The 24,184-nt window shown below is 43.4% G+C and overlaps 3 protein-coding genes across 11 annotated transcripts in view; 2 read left to right on the forward strand and 1 right to left on the reverse strand.

Annotated features, from left to right (window-relative positions):
- brf1b (BRF1 general transcription factor IIIB subunit b) overlaps positions 1-489 on the forward strand; it is a 28,674-nt gene extending 28,185 nt beyond the window's left edge. For all 3 annotated transcript variants that reach the window (XM_004084010.5, XM_011492124.4, XM_078943092.1), the window contains one exon: positions 11-489. In XM_004084010.5, coding sequence (XP_004084058.1) covers positions 11-48 — 38 coding nt within the window. In that variant the 3' untranslated portion in view covers positions 49-489. The remainder of the gene's footprint in view (positions 1-10) is intronic.
- Positions 157-8,080, reverse strand: LOC101174068 (activator of HSP90 ATPase activity 1). 5 transcript variants are annotated; one of them, XM_011492125.4, is made up of 11 exons: positions 7,941-8,080; positions 7,763-7,822; positions 7,059-7,161; positions 2,812-3,002; positions 2,504-2,586; positions 2,313-2,430; positions 2,147-2,241; positions 1,927-2,064; positions 1,289-1,390; positions 1,151-1,202; positions 157-1,082 (listed from the first exon to the last, which is right to left on the reverse strand). In XM_011492125.4, exons 2-11 carry the CDS (start codon positions 7,770-7,772, stop codon positions 925-927), a joined length of 1,050 nt encoding a protein of 349 aa, XP_011490427.1. In that variant the 5' UTR covers positions 7,773-7,822; positions 7,941-8,080; the 3' UTR covers positions 157-924. The 5 variants fall into 5 exon arrangements, with proteins under 5 accessions (XP_011490427.1, XP_011490428.1, XP_011490429.1 ...); XM_011492126.4 differs by having other exon boundaries at positions 7,059-7,230; XM_011492127.4 differs by having other exon boundaries at positions 7,059-7,257.
- On the forward strand, positions 7,763-22,205 carry vipas39 (VPS33B interacting protein, apical-basolateral polarity regulator, spe-39 homolog). 3 transcript variants are annotated; one of them, XM_020714620.1, is made up of 21 exons: positions 7,763-7,963; positions 8,071-8,292; positions 9,509-9,601; positions 10,101-10,203; positions 10,281-10,418; positions 10,487-10,525; positions 11,028-11,089; positions 11,160-11,216; positions 14,268-14,300; positions 20,259-20,351; positions 20,439-20,472; positions 20,544-20,646; positions 20,710-20,737; positions 20,828-20,901; positions 21,000-21,075; positions 21,145-21,279; positions 21,357-21,398; positions 21,470-21,646; positions 21,725-21,814; positions 21,885-21,989; positions 22,062-22,205. In XM_020714620.1, exons 1-21 carry the CDS (start codon positions 7,778-7,780, stop codon positions 22,080-22,082), a joined length of 1,911 nt encoding a protein of 636 aa, XP_020570279.1. In that variant the 5' UTR covers positions 7,763-7,777; the 3' UTR covers positions 22,083-22,205. The 3 variants fall into 3 exon arrangements, with proteins under 3 accessions (XP_020570279.1, XP_020570280.1, XP_078799219.1); XM_020714621.1 differs by lacking the exon at positions 14,268-14,300; XM_078943093.1 differs by lacking the exons at positions 7,763-7,963; positions 8,071-8,292 and adding an exon at positions 8,824-8,962.
- Positions 22,206-24,184: the final 1,979 nt, after the last annotated feature.

Here is a 24,184-nt window from a genome sequence, read left to right on the forward strand (position 1 = left end):
TGATTGGCAGATTATGGCTGTGAGGCAGAGGAGGAAGAGGTATTTTAGCCCCGCCCCCTGAGCCCCCCCACTGTAGGAATAATCTCCGTCCAGGCTGAGGATACTGCAGGGGTCAAAGTTCAAGTGTCCAAAAATGTTTTCCATTTTCTGATGAACTGGTTTTAATCGGATTTTATTCTGAATCAAGCGTTTATTTCATGTTATATTTGAATGTAAATTGAAAACAAAAACGTACACATACACAGTGTGTCTTCAGTGTGTTAGAACCCACCAGAACATTCTTTCAGAAACCAGAAATGAAGCTGATAATCATTTTTTAATCAGACTCCACGCTTTTAAAGCAGACTAAGTCAGAGAAGAGGGTTGCTGGTTTCACCTTTTAAATGCAGGGACCCTCTGCTGAGATGTTCTGAGATGTTCAAGCGACACTTCTTAGATATTAAAAAAGAAAGGATTTGTAGAAAAAATAAATGTACAGAAATGTTGAAATATTTGTGCCTGGCGTCTGACACCTGCTTGACTGTTGATCCCAGATGTGTGTGAGTGAAGGGGGAGTGAAAACACTGAGGAGTGGAGCATGTCATTGTGTGTCCATCTAATGACATTCAATGTGCTTTAACGGTGATGAGCAGCTGGATGGCTCAGTTGGCAGAAAACAAAAAACAAATCCAGTGTGGGTCCTCAGGCAAGAGCCTTCATCCTGCTGCCTGTCTGGGTCTCCCTGACCCAACCCAAATACAGGGTTGGGTCAGGAAGGGTATCCGGACCGAGTCACTGTGACAACCCCAAAAGGTGAACAACGTGCTTCAGCAGTGATGAAGTGACTGAGCAGCACTTCATCCTGCTGCTCAGCAACAAGATGAACATGATTTCCCTGAACAGTCTGATAGGGAGCCTGACAGACGAGCCATAGGGATCAACGGCTCAGTATCCAAAGGCTTGCTTAATAGCATTAAAGTAGAAGCGCTTCCAACCCTCCTCGGTGGACCCCTCTTGGCCTGCAGGGACCCCTCGGCACTCCATTCTCAGCTCCGTCTCATCTCCATGATCCTCCAGCTCCAGACTGACAGCAGCAAAGTGTTCTGAAGGAAAGTGCGCAGTAAGCCGAGCACACATTCAAACCACCACAGCATCCTTCAGGTGGACTCACCACTGGGCCACGTCCTGAAGCGCCACTTCATGTGAATGCGCTGGTGGGGCACCTACACATACAGCAGCCATGGTGATCTGAGCATACTGTATGACCTATAACATGCTGACATGTGATTGGTTGGTTAGGTGACCTCACCAGCTCTGTGAACTCTCCGTGGACACTTCCATCCAGATGCCAGAACTTCCCGCCTTTCCTGCTGTCCACAGCTGCCGGCAGTCTTGTAAAAACTTGCACAAACTGTGCAGAGAACAGGCATTGCAGGGAACTGGACCATTACTGCTACTTCTGGACTTTAAGTTAAGGCCCAGATAGAGGTGCTGACAGGACTCACTACAGTCTGGGAGCACCGTCACACCGAGTTCCCGGTGTGCTGCTGCCGTAATAACATGGTTGGGTGAAGTTTCACTTAATCAGCGCTCAAGTAAGACCCAAAGATATGTGCCAAATCCCACACCTGTATGCCCATCTCCATCCAGTGTGGACCAGGAATCAGCTTTAGCTCGTCTTCTAGGCCAGTGGGCATGTAGGAATAGTGCAGCATCCTTGAGAGCTGGACATTGTTTCCCAAGCCCACTCCCAGACTTGGGACTGTGTTTAACTTTGGGCTAGGCCCAAGAAGAACTACACCACAACTGTTCTACAATACAGCAGTGTGGCCGTGTAACTGCTTTCTTTGACTAGAGTGAGCGCTTGTGTTTCTAACTTAGTAGCTCTAAATGCTGCTGGTTCACACAACAACAGTGAATGTGACTTTGGTCAATCCGGTTTGGTACCTCTTGGTTGATAAAGGTCTCATAAAGTTCTTCAGCAGAAGTCCGGAAACTTTCTTGAAGGTTGAACCCACAGGTTGGGATAAGGACTCCTGTGGAAGTTTGGGTCGGGCTGGACAAGCTCTTTTGAGATGGGGTAATCTTCAGGAAAGCAAAGATGAGTCAACACTCTTACCAGTTTACCATTAGCCAGTGCTGGGTTAGAAATACCAGCCACCTCTACCTGAGTTCTGGTTTTGACAAAGTTCCGCTTGGCTTTTGCAGGAACTGATGGATCTTTCCCATCAGCAGTTGGAAGAATCATCCCCTGACTAAACTCTGTAAGTTCAAAGGTCACTGTTACTACAGGGTTCTGAGGAGCAGGTCCTCGTGACAGCTGAGTAACAAACCTGATTTAAGGTCCTGAACGTACTTGGTCAGAACTCTGCGGACCTCTTTAACCCCTGTCCTTTTCATGAGGTCAAGGAGTGGTGTGTTGGGCTGATCCTTACACAGAGACACATTGATCTGGACAGGAGCATGCTCATTACAGAGATGAATACAATTGTACGTATGCTGAGTCCCTAGGAGCCTGACGCACATCCAGGTCATCTTCATCGTTCTCGTCGGACAGGTTGGAGACCTCTACAGTACCTCTGTACTTCACTCCACCAACTGATGTTCCTGAAGAGGGAAAATAAGAACAATTTTGTAAAAATCAGAAACACCACTTCCTTTGTAGATAGAACTAGAGATATCGAAGAATAGATGAACAAATCAATAAAGGAATTGACAAATGGGGGAGGGGGGTTGATGAATAAATGACAGGTGGATGTGTAAACAGCAGGATGAAGTCAAAGTCAGTGGTGGGGATATTCATAGTCAGACATCTTCAGTGACGTCACTGACCCAGCCAGCTGGCCTTCAGCTGCCACTCGTAGAAGAAGAAGAGTTTTCCTTTGCGGTTGTTGATGGAGGCTTCTCCATCTAACTTGCTGACCTCAGTCATCAGGCAGACTCCTTCAGGTCCCTCCACCCGAATGCTGAGCAGGAGCTGACGTAGGCGATCTGAAGACCAGGCAGAGACATCCCTTTCTGTCCTGCAGTAGGGAGGGGGGGTGATGAAGCGTGAGTCTCAGCTGTTCCTGAAGTTCTGGAGACCCACCCACCTCTGACATCAGAGCCTTTAAAAAGAACTGGACACGTACCCAACCCACTGCTGGGACACATGATACTCTTAACACACAAGAATAACTCATCTCAAAATATCCCACAGAACCTCCATAATCTGTTACTGTTATGTGGGGTTTCCATGACAGCAGTGAATTCCTGGTTTCATTCAACAGGAAAGAAGAGCCCCTACCCCAGGCATTGATTCAAAAACTTGATTCAAACTCAGATGAAAGTCAAACGTTATAACTACTAAGTGAAGAAAAATGTTGAAGACAAACTAAGCCTCCTTCACCGATGTTTTAAACAAAAAGTACGGAGCCCCCCTCCTCCTGACAGTCTCCAGACTCATCACAACAACACAAACCACAGCAGAAGAACACTGACCAGTGCCAGTTGTTGACATTTGTTGCATCAGCTCTCTCCTCAACAATCCAGCGAGGATCTCCTTCCCCCCATTTTGCCATGAATGCTCGCAGATGTGTGATCCGTTTGGACTGAAGATGAAGACTTAATGTTGCAATGACTGTCTGTCTGCCGACAGCACAAGGAGGGGGGGGGGGGGTCTCTTGACTGAGAGCAGCTGAAAGATGAACCCTACACTTCCTGTGGGGCCTTTCAAAATAAGTCTCACAGATAGAGGGTATCTAGAGAGTCGTCCATGTAATGTCAATATGTTCGTCTAAAGCTCCTAACCAAAACCTCTTCCACTTTCGGCTTCTCCCATCAGGGGTCGCCACAGCGAACAAGTCGCATGGTAAATTTGGCAATGTTTTACGCCGGATGCCCTTCCTGACGCAACCTTCTCAAGCCGGGCTTGGAACCGGCAGAGGTGGAGAAGGGAACAGGGAGCAGCCCGGAGTCGAACCCGGGTTTCACGGACGGAAGGCGCCGCAAACCAGCACGAGCTAAACTGGCTCCTCCTAACCAAAACCTATGACAACATTATTCAGCCTTCAATCAGCTGGACTAGTCACCTGATTTGACCTGATAGAAATAGAATGAAATAGACTGGTTTCCCCCGTTGGAAAACAAGTGTGTACATTTGCACACAAAGATATTTATCAAAATCTTGCTCCAATGTTTGCCCATTGTGGACCTGTGGGGCTAGTTTTTATATTCCATTTACACATGTAAAAGTACTTTGTGACTGCAGATGAAACTCTCAACCAAGCTTCAGTTTCACATGGAGCATTTCAGACTTTTGTGGAAAGCAGTAGCAACAGAATGTGGAGCACTGTCAGATCAGGTTTAGCAGGGTTTGCTATGTCCCACAATTCCACATTAAAGAAAATGCTTCCTTCTCTAACATGAAGACCAAAGTAGTCAAAGAAAATTCCGTTTTTGCCTAAAACAAGAGAGGTATAATGTATAAATTAAGAGGACATGCATTTTCCAGAAAAGAATTACAGGAATTAAACAGGAAAAATTGAGTCTGAATGAGAGACACACAGCCGGTATGTCCCTAAAATAAAAGGCTACCAGGAACCATCAATCAGACACAGTTTGATTGATGGCTAGTTCTTTGTGTGTCGTGGTAATTGGATCCTGTCTATGGAAGCGATTTTGAAGCATAATTAAAAATAAAAGTCAAAACCAGAAACGCCTTTTCATTTTCTAAATGAAACTGCATTTTTTGACTCAAAATGAAAATGAAAAAGCAATCCACTAAAATGCTTTTTCATTTTCTTCTTCAAAACCGTTTATTCTGTCACTTAATTAAAATGATAATGAAAATGGTATTTGACATTTCATTTTCAAAAAGTTCTCTGGTAATGAATTTTGCTGAATTCATTTAGAAATGTCTAACTTGACAATTAAAATGGATAAATAGAACTGCTTTTTTCATTTTCAAAATGTAGCTGCATCTAATGACTCAAAATTAAAAATACTTCAAAATGCTTTTTCATTTCTACCTAAAAAACGCTTATTCTGTGTCATAATTAAAATGAAAATGCAAAGAGGGGATTGCATTTTCATTTTCACATTCACCCTGCGAACGTTGTCACATAATTCAATTAGAATTTGCATTTCCAGCGGGGAGGCGGGGCGATGACGTCAGAGCTATCCCTGTGTGTCCGGCTGCTAAGAGACACAGACATACTAGCAGCAGTGGAGCTTTGTGTTAGCGGCAGAGAAGAGGGCTTTGTGATGGTTGTGAACTTCTGATGATTGTTCACAGCTTCTCAGGACTACGTAGCAGCATTTCTGCCTTGTGCGTTTGGGACCACAGCCTCCTTTGGAAGCCCCCACTGTCCACACGGTGGGAATTACATCAGCCTTTATTTTGTCTGGTCATCACTTGAAACACAAATTCATATGGTTTAGTTTTTAAGGTCAGCACTTCCGCCTTCGGCGATCCGGCTGCAGGTCCGAAGATAGCTAATCGTCCGGGGGAAAGTTTCAACGAACTGCAGTGCGTCCAAAGGAGGACCACAGAAGGTGTAACTGATGCTACATAGTCCCGAAAAGCTGTGTACTTTTATTTTTAATTATGGTACAGAAACGCTTCCATACCTGTTGTCCTCATTTGTTGGTACTTCTGCTATCCATTAACACATGGATTCTGAACTTTGCTTGTCCCTCATTTCACGGATTCTGCCTGACCCAACAGCAAAGGACTGTGAGGGATTTTGCACTATTCTGCTCATTGTTGCCCAGTAGCAGACCACACCGCCTCCTGCCTCGTCTCCTGCTACTTCTCGCCTCTGCAGCTCATTGAATCAACCTGCTGTCTTAAGTTGTTGCATTTTAGGGTCCACTTCTTTATCCATCGAGTTTGGGCATCATGTTTGTTATAAAATGGGGCTCAAAGCAACGTTTTCTCAATCAGTCACACTGAGTCCAATGCACATTTGACCATTTGCAAATGACATGATGAGGTGGTTCAGAGTCTCTGAAGATTATTTTTTTTATCAACACTGCCCACTGTGTAGCAGGAACATGCTTCCCAGCTGCAGTCAATCCCCTGATTACCCCTCCTAGGTAATCAGGGGATTAAGGGATTAACCCTTGTGCTATTTTAGATGCCCCCCCCCCCCCCTTCCATTGAGGTGTTCTCCCTACCATGACAAAGGTGGATAAAGGTGGAAAGATTTCATGGACACCAGTGAAGATCACAAATCATTGAAGAAAAAAGGTTCAGAGCACTGTCTAGTGGGTCTAGATGACCCAACTCCCAGTGTTAAAGTGCCTAGGATAGCACAAGGGTTACGGGCGGTCAAGTGCCCATTTCTTGGTGACCAACCTGCTGTGCTCTCTGGTAAGTATGGAGATGCTCTCTCCCTATGGGCCTGGTTTGGGGTCTCAATAAAGTTTTGTTTGTAGCCAAGAAAGAGAACTCTGGCATCAGGAGCTCCCATCGACGCTCAAGCATGTTTAAGGTATGACTCTCCTCACTAGAGATGGGATAATGCCTCAAGAAGTGTGACACATTATCCAAACTGTGACACTAGTGATGGGCAGATGAAGCTTCATGAAGTGATGAAACTTTCATCCAGTTAGTTCGCTCAAGCGCTCTAGGAGGATATCTAGTGGATGCAAAAAATCTGTTGAATTTGAAATGTGACACTTTGAAAAGCCAATGAATGGACATGTCAGCAAAATAAAGTTTAACATGTATGTTGCCAAGTACTCTGTTAACCTATGACTTTGGTGTTCAATCATACAGAATAACAGACTAAAAGTGGATTCATTCAGACATTTCAGTGAGACGACAAGTTTTTGCTCCAAGATGATCTCTTTTGGTAGAACATATGAAGCTGCAATGAGCTCCAGGATCCAACAATCCCTCCTTTTCAACAGTGATGAGTGGCTGACAGTCTTTGATCATCTTCACCACGGCCTCCTCTGCTGGTTAGGAACTGAACACTAAAGGAAATATTTCCTTTAAAGATCTGTCATTTTACAAACAATATAGCAGAGTCACACAAAGCCTTCGGTGTGTAATAAACTATTCTTAATCAACATATTTGTGAGATACTCACATGAGGATCTGCATATTGTCTGACAAGTTAGGCTCTAACACGTGCCCACCAGGGGAGCTGGAGGGAAGCCCGGGCATCTTCTGCTGCCCCCACAGACCCGGTCCTGGATGAGCGGATGGAGATGTTAAGCTCTATAATGCCTCAGCGTTGATGAAGTGTTCTTTTTGATGCTCTGTGGAGTTGACACTTCTCTTAATGCCTACAATAAAATAAGGTTCATTTATCTGAAATCAATTCAACTTTCTTACAGAAAAGGATAGACGCATGTTTCATTCAAAAACTAAAAGCAAACAATGTCCAAAGGTGAAAAATGTTGACTTTTTTGCTATCAAAAGATCAAAATGGTTCCAGACTGGGGGAAATTTCTTATTGGAACGATCCATGTAGTCAGAACAGTTTCATCTCCATTCAACAAATCTACAACACAAGGCTAAACGCAGCAACACTCACAAACACAATTTGGCACAACTCTCCCAAACAAAAGCCGTCCTGACAGCCTCCCTAATCCCAGGACTCTTCCTGGGTTTAGGGAGGCGGCTTTTCCAAACTCCCCTCTTCCAGATTCTAGACTGTTATTGAAAATGCCTGAGAGAAAATGTCAGTTAAGATCTGTTCACAAGTTCTGTGAGCTGCAGAGACATAATGTTTAAATGAATGCAAAAAAAAAGATCATCTGAGCTCAAAAAGGATGCAGCTAAACGTACCTTTTAGCATGAAAAATGCAGAAGCTTGGAGTCCAGTGGGGTCTCTGCCAACCCGGGACCCTGCAGAGAGTGGAAGTCAAATGGATTTTTCCAGGAGGGACTTCTGCATCTGGCACCCCCGCCCCGTCTCAGTGGACCACTGACACGAGTATTTTGTCCAGTCAATGGGTGTACTCACAAAGGCATTGGCTCCTCCCACAGGTGAGCTCTTAGGTATGACTGACGTGGTTTTCTTCGCGGAAACTATTGAGTTTCATGATGGAGATGAAAAAAACCATGAACGTCTGGTTTTTACTGATAAATACCAGGTTAATGGGCGGAAGAGCAGAAAACATCTGCATGTCAACGCGGACCCCTTCAGGGCCGTGTGGCCGGGAGGAGGTTCCGCTGCGACCAGAGGGGGCGCTGTTTCCCCTCTGAGGGAGGAGGGGAGTCGCCGCCCACCCTCAAAGAAGAATCAGTCAGGAGGAAGAGGAGCAACAGCTGGAGGAAGAGGAGCAACAGCTGGAGGTGTCGTCTGCACCGTAGAGGTTGGCATCAGTTATCAATTAGTCTGATTGTGTCTGTTGTTCGTGTCAGCTGTCGTCATGTTTACGTCACTACGTTCGTCAGGAGATGTTTGTTAGCCTGCTAGCATGCTAGCATCTCAATTGCGGGTGCCCAAATATTTTCACGTCAGCTCTTCTTTACCTTATCTGTAAACAACAAACAACGTCTCACGACACCGAGGCTGGCGGGGGGGGGGGGGGGGGCTGAAGCGGACAGCGGGGGTTGAGTCTGCAGACGGTCTGACTGATGAAGATGATGAAGAAGAGGCAGCAGACCGTCCTTTCCGGCGCAGGTGCTCAGCGGAAGTCCTGACCATGATGGAGCTTCCTGTTAAATCCTGTCAGTATTGTTTCCTTGGACTCCGTGAAGACTTCCTCCGTCTGCTGTGGCTCTGAAGGCTTGTGGAGAGTCTCATCCTTCCTGTGGAAAAGCCCACGTAAAGCTGCGACTCCGCCAAATCTTCAGGACCTCTTCCTTTTGGAGCTAAGACTGTCAGTCTGTGGTCTGAGGAAACTGACCGCTCCACGAGCCGCTGCCTCTTCCTCCAACACCCCAGACTTAGACTGAGCTCACTGTAGAGATGAGTTGCAGTAACTGCAGCAGGTGGATTAAGGGGAAAAAGGTCAAACATGCAACACAGCTGAGGCCCAGGTACAGACAGCGATGTCTTTCAGGTGCCTCTAACCTCCAAAACAGAACCATCTCCACTTCACCACTTTGGTTCGGCCTCTTCCATGACGTTTGGGATCCATCCTTTCAAACGGATTCATCCTCGAAGCGCCGTTACGTTCCGTGACATTCCGAAAGCCGGAATGAAACTGCCTGCAGCAGTGTGTCTTTTTCAAAGACTCGTAACTTTGGCAGCAGGAAATTCAACCAGCAACCCTTTGGTTGGGTTTGGTTCTTCCGACTAAGTTTTCCATGGTTGTTTTTAGGCTGCATGTGTGATCTGAGTTTGAGGTGAAAATCCACAAGCATCACTGCAGAAGGCTCATGTCACGCCTTCCCAGCAGCGCTCTCACTGCAGTGTTTCCAGGCAGCAGGTGTATATTTCCACTGTATGTTCTTTTAGAAGAACCTCCACCAATTGTTGTGGACCCCCCTGCTTACAGCCCCTTATTTTGAAAACCCACCAACCTCAAAGAATGACAGAGTGGTGACCAATGTCTCTGAAGCGGATTCTGTCTCTGCAAACAGATGATGAGGAGCAAGGCGGATGAGGAAGAGTACTGGCACAGTTCCAAGTTCAAGGCTTTCACTTTCGAGGACGAAGATGAAGAGCTCAGCAGGGTAAGATGCTTTTAAGTGAAGTCACTCAGACTCCTTTGTCTGTTTTCTGATGTGTCCAGGTCTAGACTCCTTCAGAGTTCCTCTGGGTCCCATAGGGTTCTTTGGGTTTGTGAGGTCTCCTTAGTCTCTTAAGGTTCTTTGGGGATCTCAGTGTCACTCTGCATCCTTCGCCCTTTTTGTTTCTTTAGATCTTTCAGATTTCTTCAGAGATGTGAAATGATCCTTTTATGCTCTTCAAGTTCCTTTGGGGTTCTCTGGGTTCATTGGAGAGCCATAGATTTGTTTTGACATCTTTGGGTTTTTCAGGTTCTTCAGTTGATGTTTATTTTTCTTAGAAGTCCAAACCAAGACAGCCTTAGGTTTCTCTGTTCGGTTTAACAATCTCTACAAAAATAATCCATCACTAAGTGAAGGTGCTCTGATGAGGGTTGTGGGTTTCTGTTGTGTTACTGAAGTGGGGGTGAATAAAGTTGGTTGAATCAGGACTGTGCTGTGATAGCTGAAGGAGTCAAAGCAGGCGGTTAACAGCATTCGGCAGCTGGTGGAGGAAGATGATGATGATGACACGGAGAAGGTCAGCTGGAGTGGAGAGCCAGTTGGCAGTAAGTCACCTTAAGGTGGGGGGGGGTCCTGCTTTGTGACTGGCTGCAGGGATATGACCTAGGGATTGGTTTTTCAGGTATCTCCTGGTCCATCAAAGAGATGGCAGGGTCCAATCAGAAGATAGACAGAGAACCCGCCTTCCCCAGAATCCCAACAGAACCATCAACCCTTAACAAAAGTCACTCCGGACTCTCTCTGAGCTCCCTGTTCAGAGGTATGTGGTGGGAACGGGTCATGTGACCCAGACAGACAAACATCTGACTTACATCTGTCTGCCTGCAGGAAAAGCAAAATCAGAAAACTTCCAGAGCTTCTCCGACGGTCAGTGATGGAAACATGCATCATTTTAAGACTTAAGGCCACTGTCAGGTCTGTTGAGGGATCCCCAAATCAGAGAAAGAGGATTGTCTGATGTGATGACCACAGATGATGGAGCCCTTTGAAGAAACCTTTTGACAATCCTTATTCTTTTGTATTTCTTGCAAGGTCACCTCAAAAGTGGTTTCATGTCAGCTGCTTATAGATGGGCTGAACTGTAGACATATAAACGCATGAGAATCTCTGATGAACCCATCTGGTTCTGCAGAACAAAAGAGAGACTTTGAGAAAGGGGGACCGCATGCCCAGGGGCGTTGACTCCACCCACCTCAACAACATTCTGAAAATGGCAATTACTGCTATGCCCACCCACCTGCCAATCAAAAACCATGCTCCTAAACATGCTAAAAATGGAGCTGCAGTTCAATCAAAAGAACTGGGGAGGGGGGGGGTCAGTTTACTAGTACTGCATTTAGAAGCTAACTCCACTCCTCCTTTGTTTCAGCATTCAGTGACTCTGTCCGGATCTACGCTCCCGAGTTACGAAAACCTAAATCTGAATACAAGGTGCACTTCTATCATTTGGTTACAGATGAAGGCATTTACTCTGGTTCTGATGATGTCACTGTCCGGTTAGGATTATGTCTGCGACTGGTCGCCGGAAGAAACGGTTCAAAGGCTGCTGCAAGGAAAGGTGACAAACTGCACATACATGTACTTCATAGCTGCAAAGTACTTCAGTATAATTTAGCATAACTTTGGGGAGTTTGTTGTACTCCAGTGTAGTCTGCTTTAGTTAGGGGTGTAACAATCTGTTTATCCAACCAGATCGATCTGTCTGAGGCAAGATGTTAATCAAATTAAATTGAGCTATACTATTAAGAAATCATTTCAAAATGAAATAAATCTATGAATCAATCTTGGAAAATACCATCTGGATTGAGGTACAGAAGTTTATTTTATTATAAGGTAAAAGCGACCAATCACAGCCATCAACACACATGTGATGTCATCAAACACGGATCAGTCCATCATTCCAGTCCAATGTGTGGAAAGACTGAATAAAGTCATGTGACCATCCAGTGTCTAGAATGTTCTAAGAATGTTCCCTTTGGATTCTTTGGATATGGAAAAACAACAGTGGTGAACTTTAGGAAACTAACATGTGAATGGATTTGACATTCATTCTAGTTTACTTGTTTGTTTGGACACAGATTTCATTTCCACTTGATGATCTGGAAGAAATCAAATTATTTAAAATGAACCCATCGGATCAGATCCCAGGAATCGGTTTGGCAACCACAAACTATGAGATGAATCGAATCCTTGTTAAAATGAATCGTTACACCCCTAACTTCAGTGTATTAAAGCCGAATAATTTCTTGTTTTTAGTTTATGTCTGTGTACTTAAGCTTAGTTCAGTGTTCAGTATTATACTTCAATGTATTTCAAGATACATGAACATACTCCAGTGTTCTACAGCAGGAGTCCCCAACCCTTTTGCCACTGACCTCACCGGTCCGTGAGTGACTTACACAAAATGACATCTTTACCAGTTGATGTAGTGTCTGAATTTGTAGGATGTTTATTTTGAAGAAACTCTCAGATTCTCTCCTCCAGACCAGGATGTTTGTCTCAGTCACCTTTGTTATCTACGCCCACTACCTTCTTAAAGCGGCGCGTTGGCATAATACACAACCGCTAAATTGAAACCCCTGAGCTAGTAAAGTTAACTAAAACCACCAAGCACCTTTTGAAAGTTTCTTTGTGCAAAAAAGCCAGTGTGGTGGCTTAAAAAGATCTTTATTTAACAGACAAAACTAGGAGTCTTCACCCAAAATATGGATTTATTGTGACAGTTGTTCCCACACGTCAAGCCTACTCTGCATATATGCAGCAGCCGCCTCTAATATAATATAAGATAAGATAAGATATTCCTTTATTAGTCCCACGATGGGGAAATTTCCGTGTTGCAGCAACAGTACAGGTTCAGAGAGCGATATATAAAGAAAAAAGAAAAATACACAATATAAACACAATATACACACATACATTGCAGTCTATATATATATCTATCTATAATCTAATATTGAGAGGATGCTGCTAATAAAGTTCTAAAAACAATTGCTTCATTATTATCATAATCATAATTAAAATAAATAATAGTTATTGTGGTTGTCATATAATTTTATTGTGTTGTATTTATTTGACACACTTTAAAGGTCTGTCTGTAAAATATTCTCTGACTTTAAACCCATATGTGCAAAAAGGACCTCTGCTCTAGAGAATTCTACAGTAGGCGAGAATGTGTCAATGCATGAAGAAACACACTAGTTCAGTTAGGTGCTCTAAAGCAGTGTTTTTCAACCTTTTTTGAGCCACGGCACACTTCAACCTCGACAAAAATCCCGCGGCACACCGGCATTCAAAAAAAAAAAAAAAAAAAAGGAGAAACTCAGTCTGTATTGATCCACAGTCCCTTCATGATCTCACATGCATTTTCTGTGATAATTGTGGCAGAAAAAGCTGGAAGCTGCAGCTGTTTTTTAAAGATGTAATAAAAGTTAAGTTAAATAATTTAAAAACTGTTTGATTTGAGGTCGTTGTTTCACAACGTTAAGAGGAGAGAGTCGTGCACCCAGACGCTCACACTGTCACTTTAATAACCAAATGCATCATGGGAGATGTAGTTCAAAAATCCGCCGAACGCAGACAGACTAGCGTCTCTGAGCTTCATTGTTTTGTTCACTTTTTCCACAGTCCGACACCGGATTCTGTGGAAAGCTACACCGCTAAAGACGAGCTTTAGCTGGTATTTTTCTTAGAACTGAGAGACTTTTCAGCAGAATTCAGAACAAGGAAGTGAAGACTTTAACCACTTCTGATTGGTCAGAATGATGACATGTGATTAAGATCCCAAGACTTATTGGTGGAGACAGTTAAAGGGGCGCAACATTTCCTAACACAGCTGAAGCTGCGGCTAAATCACGGTATCGTCATCCTTATCAAAATGTATTTAATAGAATCAAATAAACACAAAGAAAAAAGTATTTTATGATCTTTCATATTCCCAATTTCTTAGTGTTTTATCAGGGCCTGTTGGGATGAACAAAGAACTGAGATCCTGGAGATGGGAAATGTTTTAGATCAGTTAATGAGGGCAATTTCCCACGGCACACTTGACCATCTCCCACGGCACACTAGTGTGCCGCGGCACACTGGTTGAAAAACACTGATCTAAAGTGTGTGAAAGTAGACTATTCATGGATTACTAGCTTGTAATTTATGCAGACTGGTACCAATAGACTCACAGACCTGTGCTGGTCAGCACTCCGGGGCTTTGGGACCTCTGCTGTGGCGTACTTCAGGAGACTCTAGAGCAGGGTGTCAAACTCCAGGCCTCTGGGGCCGTTTTTTCAGAAATCCTGCCTTATCTGCTGCTGTTCACCCAGATCAGGTGTGTTTGGCCAATGAGGAGAGGAGCTACAGTGGTTGGTTGGAAAACATGTTGGATACCGTCCCTCGAGGGCTGGATTCTGACACCCCTGCTCTACAGTATTTCTAGCTTTAGTCTACTGTTGTGTACTTTCAAGTATTTTGACATTGTCTGGTGTATTTCAGAATACTTTAGCCTGCTGTAGTAATTAATAATGTACTTTACTATAGCATACACTAGCCTATTCATCACACACTAGTTTACTGTTGTGATCTTTAGAATAATTCTGTTTACTCTGCTCTAAATTAGTGTACATGGAAGCATACTTCAGGATGCTGGAGTGTAATCCAACTTACTTTCACACACTTAAGTATTCTTTTGTATTCTCTTACATACTCTGGAGCTCTTCAGTTTAAACTCTAGTGTACTTCTATGGTTCTAAGTACACTGTTTGCCATACCTCGGCGTATACTACCATAGTTCAGCTTACTGTAGCGTACTTCACTATCATAGTTTAGCTTACTCTAGCGTACTTCACTACCATAGTTCAGCTTACTATAACGTACTTCACTACCATAGTTTAGCTTACTCAAGCGTACTTCACTACCATAGTTTAGCTTACTCTAGCGTACTTCACTACCATAGTTTAGCTTACTCTAGCGTACTTCACTACCATAGTTTAGCTTACTCTAGCATACTTCACTACCATAGTTCAGCTTACTATAGCGTACTTCACTACCATAGTTTAGCTTACTGTAGCGTACTTCACTACCATAGTTCAGCTTACTATAACGTACTTCACTACCATAGTTTAGCTTACTATAGCGTACTTTACTACCATAGTTTAGCTTACTCTAGCGTACTTCACTACCATAGTTTAGCTTACTCTAGCGTACTTCACTACCATAGTTTAGCTTACTCTAGCGTACTTCACTACCATAGTTTAGCTTACTAGAGCGTACTTCACTACCATAGTTTAGCTTACTGTAGCGTACTTCACTACCATAGTTCAGCTTACTATAGCGTACTTCACTACCATAGTTTAGCTTACTGTAGCGTACTTGACTACCATGGTTCAGCTTACTATAAGGTACTTCACTACCATAGTTCAGCTTACTATAGCGTACTTCACTACCATAGTTTAGCTTACTATAGCGTACTTCACTACCATAGTTTAGCTTACTCTAGCGTACTTCACTACCATAGTTCAGCTTACTGTAGCGTACTTCACTACCATAGTTCAGCTTACTGTAGCGTACTTCACTACCATAGTTCAGCTTACTGTAGCGTACTTCACTACCATAGTTCAGCTTACTCTAGCGTACTTCACTACCATAGTTTAGCTTACTCTAGCGTACTTCACTACCATAGTTTAGCTTACTCTAGCGTACTTCACTACCATAGTTTAGCTTACTCTAGCGTACTTCACTACCATAGTTTAGCTTACTGTAGCGTACTTCACTACCATAGTTTAGCTTACTGTAGCGTACTTCACTACCATAGTTTAGCTTACTGTAGCGTACTTCACTACCATAGTTCAGCTTACAATAGCATACTTCACTACCATAGTTTAGCTTACTGTAGCGTACTTCACTACCATAGTTCAGCTTACTATAGCGTACTTCACTACCATAGTTCAGCTTACTATAGCGTACTTCACTACCATAGTTTAGCTTACTATAGCGTACTTCACTACCATAGTTCAGCTAACTCTAGCGTACTTCACTACCATAGTTCAGCTTACTATAGCGTATTTCACTGCCATAGTTTAGCTTACTCTAGCGTACTTCACTACCATAGTTCAGCTAACTCTAGCATACTTCACTACCATAGTTTAGCTTACTCTAGCGTACTTCACTACCATAGTTTAGCTTACTATAGCGTACTTCACTACCATAGTTTAGCTTACTCTAGCGTACTTCACTACCATAGTTCAGCTAACTCTAGCATACTTCACTACCATAGTTCAGCTAACTCTAGCATACTTCACTACCATAGTTTAGCTTACTATAGCGTACTTCACTACCATAGTTTAGCTTACTGTAGCGTACTTCACTACCATAGTTTAGCTTACTCTAGCGTACTTCACTACCATAGTTTAGCTTACTCTAGCGTACTTCACTACCATAGTTTAGCTTACTAGAGCGTACTTCACTACCATAGTTTAGCTTACTGTAGCGTACTTCACTACCATAGTTCAGCTTACTATAGCGTACTTCACTACCATAGTTTAGCTTACTGTAGCGTACTTGACTACCATGGTTCAGCTTACTATAAGGTACTTCACTAACATAGTTCAGCTTACTATAGCGTACTTCACTACCATAGTTTAGCTTACTATAGCGTACTTCACTACCATAGTTTAGCTTACTCTAGCGTACTTCACTACCATAGTTCAGCTTACTGTAGCGTACTTCACTACCATAGTTCAGCTTACTGTAGCGTACTTCACTACCATAGTTCAGCTTACTGTAGCGTACTTCACTACCATAGTTCAGCTTACTCTAGCGTACTTCACTACCATAGTTTAGCTTACTCTAGCGTACTTCACTACCATAGTTTAGCTTACTCTAGCGTACTTCACTACCATAGTTTAGCTTACTCTAGCGTACTTCACTACCATAGTTTAGCTTACTGTAGCGTACTTCACTACCATAGTTTAGCTTACTGTAGCGTACTTCACTACCATAGTTTAGCTTACTGTAGCGTACTTCACTACCATAGTTCAGCTTACAATAGCATACTTCACTACCATAGTTTAGCTTACTGTAGCGTACTTCACTACCATAGTTCAGCTTACTATAGCGTACTTCACTACCATAGTTCAGCTTACTATAGCGTACTTCACTACCATAGTTTAGCTTACTATAGCGTACTTCACTACCATAGTTCAGCTAACTCTAGCGTACTTCACTACCATAGTTCAGCTTACTATAGCGTATTTCACTGCCATAGTTTAGCTTACTCTAGCGTACTTCACTACCATAGTTCAGCTAACTCTAGCATACTTCACTACCATAGTTTAGCTTACTCTAGCGTACTTCACTACCATAGTTTAGCTTACTATAGCGTACTTCACTACCATAGTTTAGCTTACTCTAGCGCACTTCACTACCATAGTTCAGCTAACTCTAGCATACTTCACTACCATAGTTCAGCTAACTCTAGCATACTTCACTACCATAGTTTAGCTTACTGTAGCGTACTTCACTACCATAGTTCAGCTTACTATAACGTACTTCACTACCATAGTTTAGCTTACCAAATTGTACTTCACTACCATAGTTTAGCTTACTCTAGCGTACTTCACTACCATAGTTTAGCTTACTCTAGCGTACTTCACTACCATAGTTTAGCTTACTCTAGCGTACTTCACTACCATAGTTTAGCTTACTGTAGCGTACTTCACTACCATAGTTTAGCTTACTGTAGCGTACTTCACTACCATAGTTTAGCTTACTGTAGCGTACTTGACTACCATAGTTCAGCTTACTATAGCGTACTTCACTACCATAGTTCAGCTTACTATAGCGTACTTCACTACCATAGTTTAGCTTACTATAGCGTACTTCACTACCATAGTTTAGCTTACTCTAGCGTACTTCACTACCATAGTTCAGCTTACTATAGCGTACTTCACTACCATAGTTCAGCTTACTGTAGCGTACTTCACTACCATAGTTCAGCTTACTGTAGCGTACTTCACTACCATAGTTCAGCTTACTGTAGCGTACTTCACTACCATAGTTCAGCTTACTCTAGCGTACTTCACTACCATAGTTTAGCTTACTCTAGCGTACTTCACTACCATAGTTTAGCTTACTCTAGCGTACTTCACTACCATAGTTTAGCTTACTCTAGCGTACTTCACTACCATAGTTTAGCTTACTGTAGCGTACTTCACTACCATAGTTTAGCTTACTATAGCGTACTTCACTACCATAGTTTAGCTTACTGTAGCGTACTTCACTACCATAGTTCAGCTTACAATAGCGTACTTCACTACCATAGTTTAGCTTACTGTAGCGTACTTCACTACCATAGTTCAGCTTACTATAGCGTACTTCACTACCATAGTTCAGCTTACTATAGCGTACTTCACTACCATAGTTCAGCTTACTATAGCGTATTTCACTGCCATAGTTCAGCTTACTCTATCGTACTTCACTACCATAGTTTAGCTTACTCTAGCATACTTCACTACCATAGTTTAGCTTACTCTAGCGTACTTCACTGCCATAGTTCAGCTTACTCTAGCGTATTTCACTGCCATAGTTCAGCTTACTCTAGCGTATTTCACTGCCATAGTTCAGCTTACTCTAGCGTATTTCACTGCCATAGTTCGGCTTACTCTAGCGTACTTCACTACCATAGTTTAGCTTACTATAGCGTACTTCACTACCATAGTTTAGCTTACTCTAGCGTACTTCACTACCATAGTTCAGCTAACTCTAGCATACTTCATTACCATAGTTCAGCTAACTCTAGCCTACTTCACTACCATAGTTCAGCTTACTCTAGCGTACTTCACTACCATAGTTTAGCTTACTCTAGCGTACTTCACTACCATAGTTCAGCTAACTCTAGCATACTTCATTACCATAGTTCAGCTAACTCTAGCCTACTTCACTACCATAGTTTAGCTTACTGTAGCGTACTTCACTACCATAGTTCAGCCTACTCTAGCGTACTTCACTACCATAGTTTAGCTTACTCTAGCGTACTTCACTACCATAGTTCAGCTTACTCTAGCGTACTTCATTGCCATAGTTTAGCTTACTCTAGCGTACTTCACTACCATAGTTTAGCTTACTGTAGCGTACTTCACTACCATAGTTTAGCTTACTGTAGCGTACTTCACTACCATAGTTTAGCTTACTGTAGCGTACTTGACTACCATAGTTCAGCTTACTATAGCGTACTTCACTACCATAGTTCAGCTTACTATAGCGTACTTCACTACCATAGTTTAGCTTACTATAGCGTACTTCACTACCATAGTTTAGCTTACTCTAGCGTACTTCACTACCATAGTTCAGCTTACTATAGCGTACTTCACTACCATAGTTCAGCTTACTGTAGCGTACTTCACTACCATAGTTCAGCTTACTGTAGCGTACTTCACTACCATAGTTCAGCTTACTGTAGCGTACTTCACTACCATAGTTCAGCTTACTCTAGCGTACTTCACTACCATAGTTTAGCTTACTCTAGCGTACTTCACTACCATAGTTTAGCTTACTCTAGCGTACTTCACTACCATAGTTTAGCTTACTCTAGCGTACTTCACTACCATAGTTTAGCTTACTGTAGCGTACTTCACTACCATAGTTTAGCTTACTATAGCGTACTTCACTACCATAGTTTAGCTTACTGTAGCGTACTTCACTACCATAGTTCAGCTTACAATAGCGTACTTCACTACCATAGTTTAGCTTACTGTAGCGTACTTCACTACCATAGTTCAGCTTACTATAGCGTACTTCACTACCATAGTTCAGCTTACTATAGCGTACTTCACTACCATAGTTCAGCTTACTATAGCGTATTTCACTGCCATAGTTCAGCTTACTCTATCGTACTTCACTACCATAGTTTAGCTTACTCTAGCATACTTCACTACCATAGTTTAGCTTACTCTAGCGTACTTCACTGCCATAGTTCAGCTTACTCTAGCGTATTTCACTGCCATAGTTCAGCTTACTCTAGCGTATTTCACTGCCATAGTTCAGCTTACTCTAGCGTATTTCACTGCCATAGTTCGGCTTACTCTAGCGTACTTCACTACCATAGTTTAGCTTACTATAGCGTACTTCACTACCATAGTTTAGCTTACTCTAGCGTACTTCACTACCATAGTTCAGCTAACTCTAGCATACTTCATTACCATAGTTCAGCTAACTCTAGCCTACTTCACTACCATAGTTCAGCTTACTCTAGCGTACTTCACTACCATAGTTTAGCTTACTCTAGCGTACTTCACTACCATAGTTCAGCTAACTCTAGCATACTTCATTACCATAGTTCAGCTAACTCTAGCCTACTTCACTACCATAGTTTAGCTTACTGTAGCGTACTTCACTACCATAGTTCAGCCTACTCTAGCGTACTTCACTACCATAGTTTAGCTTACTCTAGCGTACTTCACTACCATAGTTCAGCTTACTCTAGCGTACTTCATTGCCATAGTTTAGCTTACTCTAGCGTACTTCACTACCATAGTTAAGCTTACTCTAGCGTACTTCACTGCCATAGTTTAGCTTACTCTAGCGTACTTAAGTGGACTTGTTCTTTGTTCAGGCAGTGTCTCTGGAGAAGTTCCGTTCACTGCAGGACAAACTGCTGCTGCTGGACTTTGCAGTCGCCGCTCATGATGGGAACGTCATAACTGCAGTAACTTCAATGCTCTAATACCTTTCATCAGAAACCTTACATGCCGTCTCAGATTTCTTAACAGCTGATGTCTCCATTTGTCTCAAGGTTTTAATTCACCTAAAGAGGTCTCTACGTAAAGGTGAGTTTCCTGGATGAGTTCTGTCAGGATGGATCTGGGTTTCTGGCTGACGCCCTTCCTTTCCGGCTCAGAGGTTCTGTTTCGTGAGCTGCAGTCCAGGCAGACGGCTCTGAGGCATTTCATCCACTACCTGACTGAGAGCAGAGAGCAAAAGCTGCTGCTTGAGCTGCTCAGGTATGAACACACCTGAACACAGCAGCATGCACGTCACAAATCTGACGCCTTTGTTGTCCTTAGGGCTCTAGGCAGGACAGAAGATATGGCGGTATGTGGTACTCGGTAGTACTGAGACACTGATTCTTTCCTGTATTATTACATTTGAGCTGAATTGTTTCATGTGTTTCCATGGAAACAGTTGCTGCAGTATAAAGAACACCTTATCATCACAGATGAAAACAACAAGCGAGACTTCCTGAAGAGCTGTCTCAGGTCAGAGACCTGATCAAAGAGCTGATCCGCTTTCATTTGGTTACCACGCCTGTAATCTGATTGCAGTCAGTAATGTTAATCCGGTTTCTGTTTGCCAGCCTTCCATTTTCTGCAGAAGACTCTACTCACGTTCAGGATCACTATACACTGCTGGAGAGGCAGATCATCGTTGAGGTAAGAAACCCGTTCAGATCTGGTCTGCATTGGTCCAGCGGTTGTCTGATGCTTTGGTGTTGTTGCCAGGCAGCAGACCGGCAGGCGGAGCGTGGAGGAAAGGTGGATATATTCCAGAAGTTTCCCAGAAAAGCTTCGATCCTAAACATGCCTCTGATCACGACTCTGTACTACTGCTGCTTCTACCACTACGGGGAGCCTGAGGTGAGTGCTTCGTCCTGCAGCTCACCTGCACAGGTGGGCTCAGAGCCACAATGCAGGGTTGTGTTCTCCATCTGCAGGGGACCTTCAGCAGCCCTCTGAATGTGCGACGCACCTTCAAGGTGAGAATATTTCCTCTGTGAAGTCTAAGCACAGAACTCTGAAGTTCTGACTCCGCCCCTTGTCACCTCAGATCTCGGAGAAGCAGTACTTTGTAACGGCGCTGGCAGCAAGGGCGAAGCTCAAGGCGTGGTCGGATGTGGACGCGCTGTTTACGGGCAGGAACTGGTTAGGCTTCACCAGAAAGAAATCCCCTTTGAGCTTCCACCGGGTTGTCGACGTGCTGCAGAGAAACTCCGCCCCTACACAGGTGAGGGGGGAGCCAGACATACCAATTTAATGGTCGTTGAACTAATCGCTGAGCATGCCGTTTCTGGACTTCGGGCAGGTGCTACAAGACTATGTTGCCCTAATTGATGATGCAGAACTGAGGATCAGTTTGGCTCAGAAACTGAAATGCCATGACATCGTCATCAGCGTAAGTCCGCTCTTCATCATCATCAGCCAGGGCTGCCCTCCGCTGGTTAAAGCTTTCTTGTCTCAATCAGACGTTCCGCGACATGAAAGACCGGCAGATGCTGGTGGCCTACAGAGGAAAGGTGGAGCCAGGCTCGGCCCCCGAGAGGAAGATTGATGATCTGCTCAACAACCAGGTAAAGGCAGAGGAGAACCAGCATCTTCATTCACATCAGCAAGTCCAGCCCAACGTTTTTCTCCTCTTTCAGCAAATTCGCTGGAAAAACTGATGAAGCTGGACAACAGAAGGACAGCTGACTCCTCACACGAAGCACAAAGCAGGCCCCAAACTCCTCACTATTACTGTATTCCTGAAACTTTTTGTACAAATAAAAGCCAAACGAAAACACAAACAGATGTTTCACATAAATGAATCAAAGTCTATCGCTTGATCCACCTCCGATCCTGTCTGTCACCTTCTACACAGACACAAAAAAGGGGGAACCCACACACCTTTTTGTTCTTTTTAACTTGTTCTGGTTCTACTATCACAAAAAGAGGTTATGTATTTTCAGAAAACCAGAGTGTAGATTTGTATAAACCCCTATTTGTTTTTTATTTATTTGTTACATTTAGTGTGTGTGGGGAGGGAGAGGGGAAAGGTGTGTGTGTGTGTGTGGGGGGGGGGGGGGGGGTAAAAGGGAGAGAGGTGAAGAATGTGGGGGATTCAAGTACTGATTGGAATAAGTTATTATTTTAAGCTGTAACAATTATACCAGATCTGCTGGAAAACAGGGGACCCACACATCTAATAGAAACCAAGGCATGATATGGAATCACCATAAAGCTGTTTTCATCTGTAAACTGAAGACTTTCCCCCCAGATGATGTATTTGAGTAAACATTTACTCCAATATCAGAAGACAAGTAACGTTGATATAACTTAGCAGACCTTGGCGTTGAATAAAACAGTTCCTCAAGTTAGTAGATCACAATTCCTTGATAGTACTACCTAGTACTTTATATAGTACTAACACACAAAGTATCGACTCAGGTTACTGTGTACTTTTTGAGTACTCTCTGGGTGACCGAGCTTTTCTCTTTATCTCTAAGAGAGCGCCCAGCCACCCTACAGAGAAAACAAATGTTGGTTGTTTGTATCTGGACCGTGTTCCAGTTGAGGAACAATGGCCTCAGACTCAGCGGTGCTGACCATCATCCCAGCAGCTTCACACTTTAAACTGTCCAAATGTATGCTGGGTTGATGAAGCAAACAGGACTACATCATCTGTAAACAGCAGAGAGGAAATCGTCTGGTCCCTAAACCGGACCCGGTCCAGCCCCTGGCTGTGCCTAGAAATTCTGTCCATAAAGACTATGAACAGAAAACTCAGCTGGAGGTGGAAAACATGGTCCACTCGGATCCCACTCTCCCTCGCTATCTGTTTGAAACTCTCCTGGATGTGGGAGTTAAAGACCCATTAACAGTACGTTTGGATCTGCCAAGTCTTTCCAGCCTCCTTATCCGCCAGCAAATCGACTGGCTCCTTTAGGAGGACAATAGAGTGCCCCGTTGGGGGCTTTTCTAATACCCTTGTAAGAGACACCAAGATTGTTGGGGACTCCAAACTGCTGTTCAGCCTGTGGAACTACAGTCAGAGACTCATCTCCTGCCTCAAGGCCAAGAGACACGACTCTCTAGTCCACTAGGGAGAAGTCAAACAAATGTTGGTTGTTGAGCTAGGAGCTCATGCATAAGCCCACACTGGCCCTCCCCTCATCACGAGCAAATCCAGAATGGTGGAGAATCCAACTCCTCTTGATGGATTCAGTGTTTTATGTGCACGTGTTCAATATTTTATGTTTGAAAATTCTTTTCTTTCACATTCTATGCCAGTCTGTCACAGGGCACACAAGCAATTACACATGCAATGCACAACTTTACCCAGCAGTAGCCAGGACAGGCTCCAGCAACCCTGTGATCCTGAAAAGGATAAAGCAGGTAGAGAGGAATTTCTATACAAAAGTTACAATGACAATTTAACTAAGTTACACTATCTTACCAGAAGTATTTGCTCCCCCATCCCGATGATCAGAATCAGGTGTCCTTATCACGTGATCTGACCACAGGTGTATCAAATCATCACTCAGTCATCCAGACTGTTTTCACAAACATTTGTAAAGGAATGTTCCGCTCTCAGGAGTTCAGTGAATTCCAGCTGTCATTGGACGCCACCTGTACAACAGATTTGTATTTGTATTTATTTATTTAAGGGACAATGCATACAACAAACAGTGTAGAATACTCTAAAAGTAATGAGACACTGTAAATATGCAGGATTGTAGCCTAGGCTAATTTCCATCCTCTGTCCCGTTCTGACCATGGCCAGCCA

Source organism: Oryzias latipes, chromosome 24 (assembly GCF_053564925.1).
Source record: "Oryzias latipes strain Hd-rR chromosome 24, Olatipes_Hd-rR_3.1".
In the NCBI taxonomy this organism is placed as follows: Eukaryota; Metazoa; Chordata; class Actinopteri; order Beloniformes; family Adrianichthyidae; genus Oryzias; species Oryzias latipes.

Excerpts from the sequence above, each read along its gene's own strand:
- LOC101174068 (XM_011492125.4), bottom strand. Across the intron at positions 2,242-2,312 it reads CGTTCAGGACCTTAAATCAG|AGTTTAGTCAGGGGATGATT; the intron begins GTTTGTTACTCA and ends TTGAACTTACAG. Across the intron at positions 2,065-2,146 it reads TTGTCAAAACCAGAACTCAG|ATTACCCCATCTCAAAAGAG; the intron begins GTAGAGGTGGCT and ends GCTTTCCTGAAG.
- vipas39 (XM_020714620.1), top strand. The coding sequence starts at position 7,778 with ATGCAGAAGCTTGGAGTCCAGTGGGGTCTCTGCCAACCCGGGACCCTG. Across the intron at positions 11,090-11,159 it reads AACCTAAATCTGAATACAAG|GATTATGTCTGCGACTGGTC; the intron begins GTGCACTTCTAT and ends CTGTCCGGTTAG. Across the intron at positions 11,217-14,267 it reads AAAGGCTGCTGCAAGGAAAG|TGTACATGGAAGCATACTTC; the intron begins GTGACAAACTGC and ends GCTCTAAATTAG.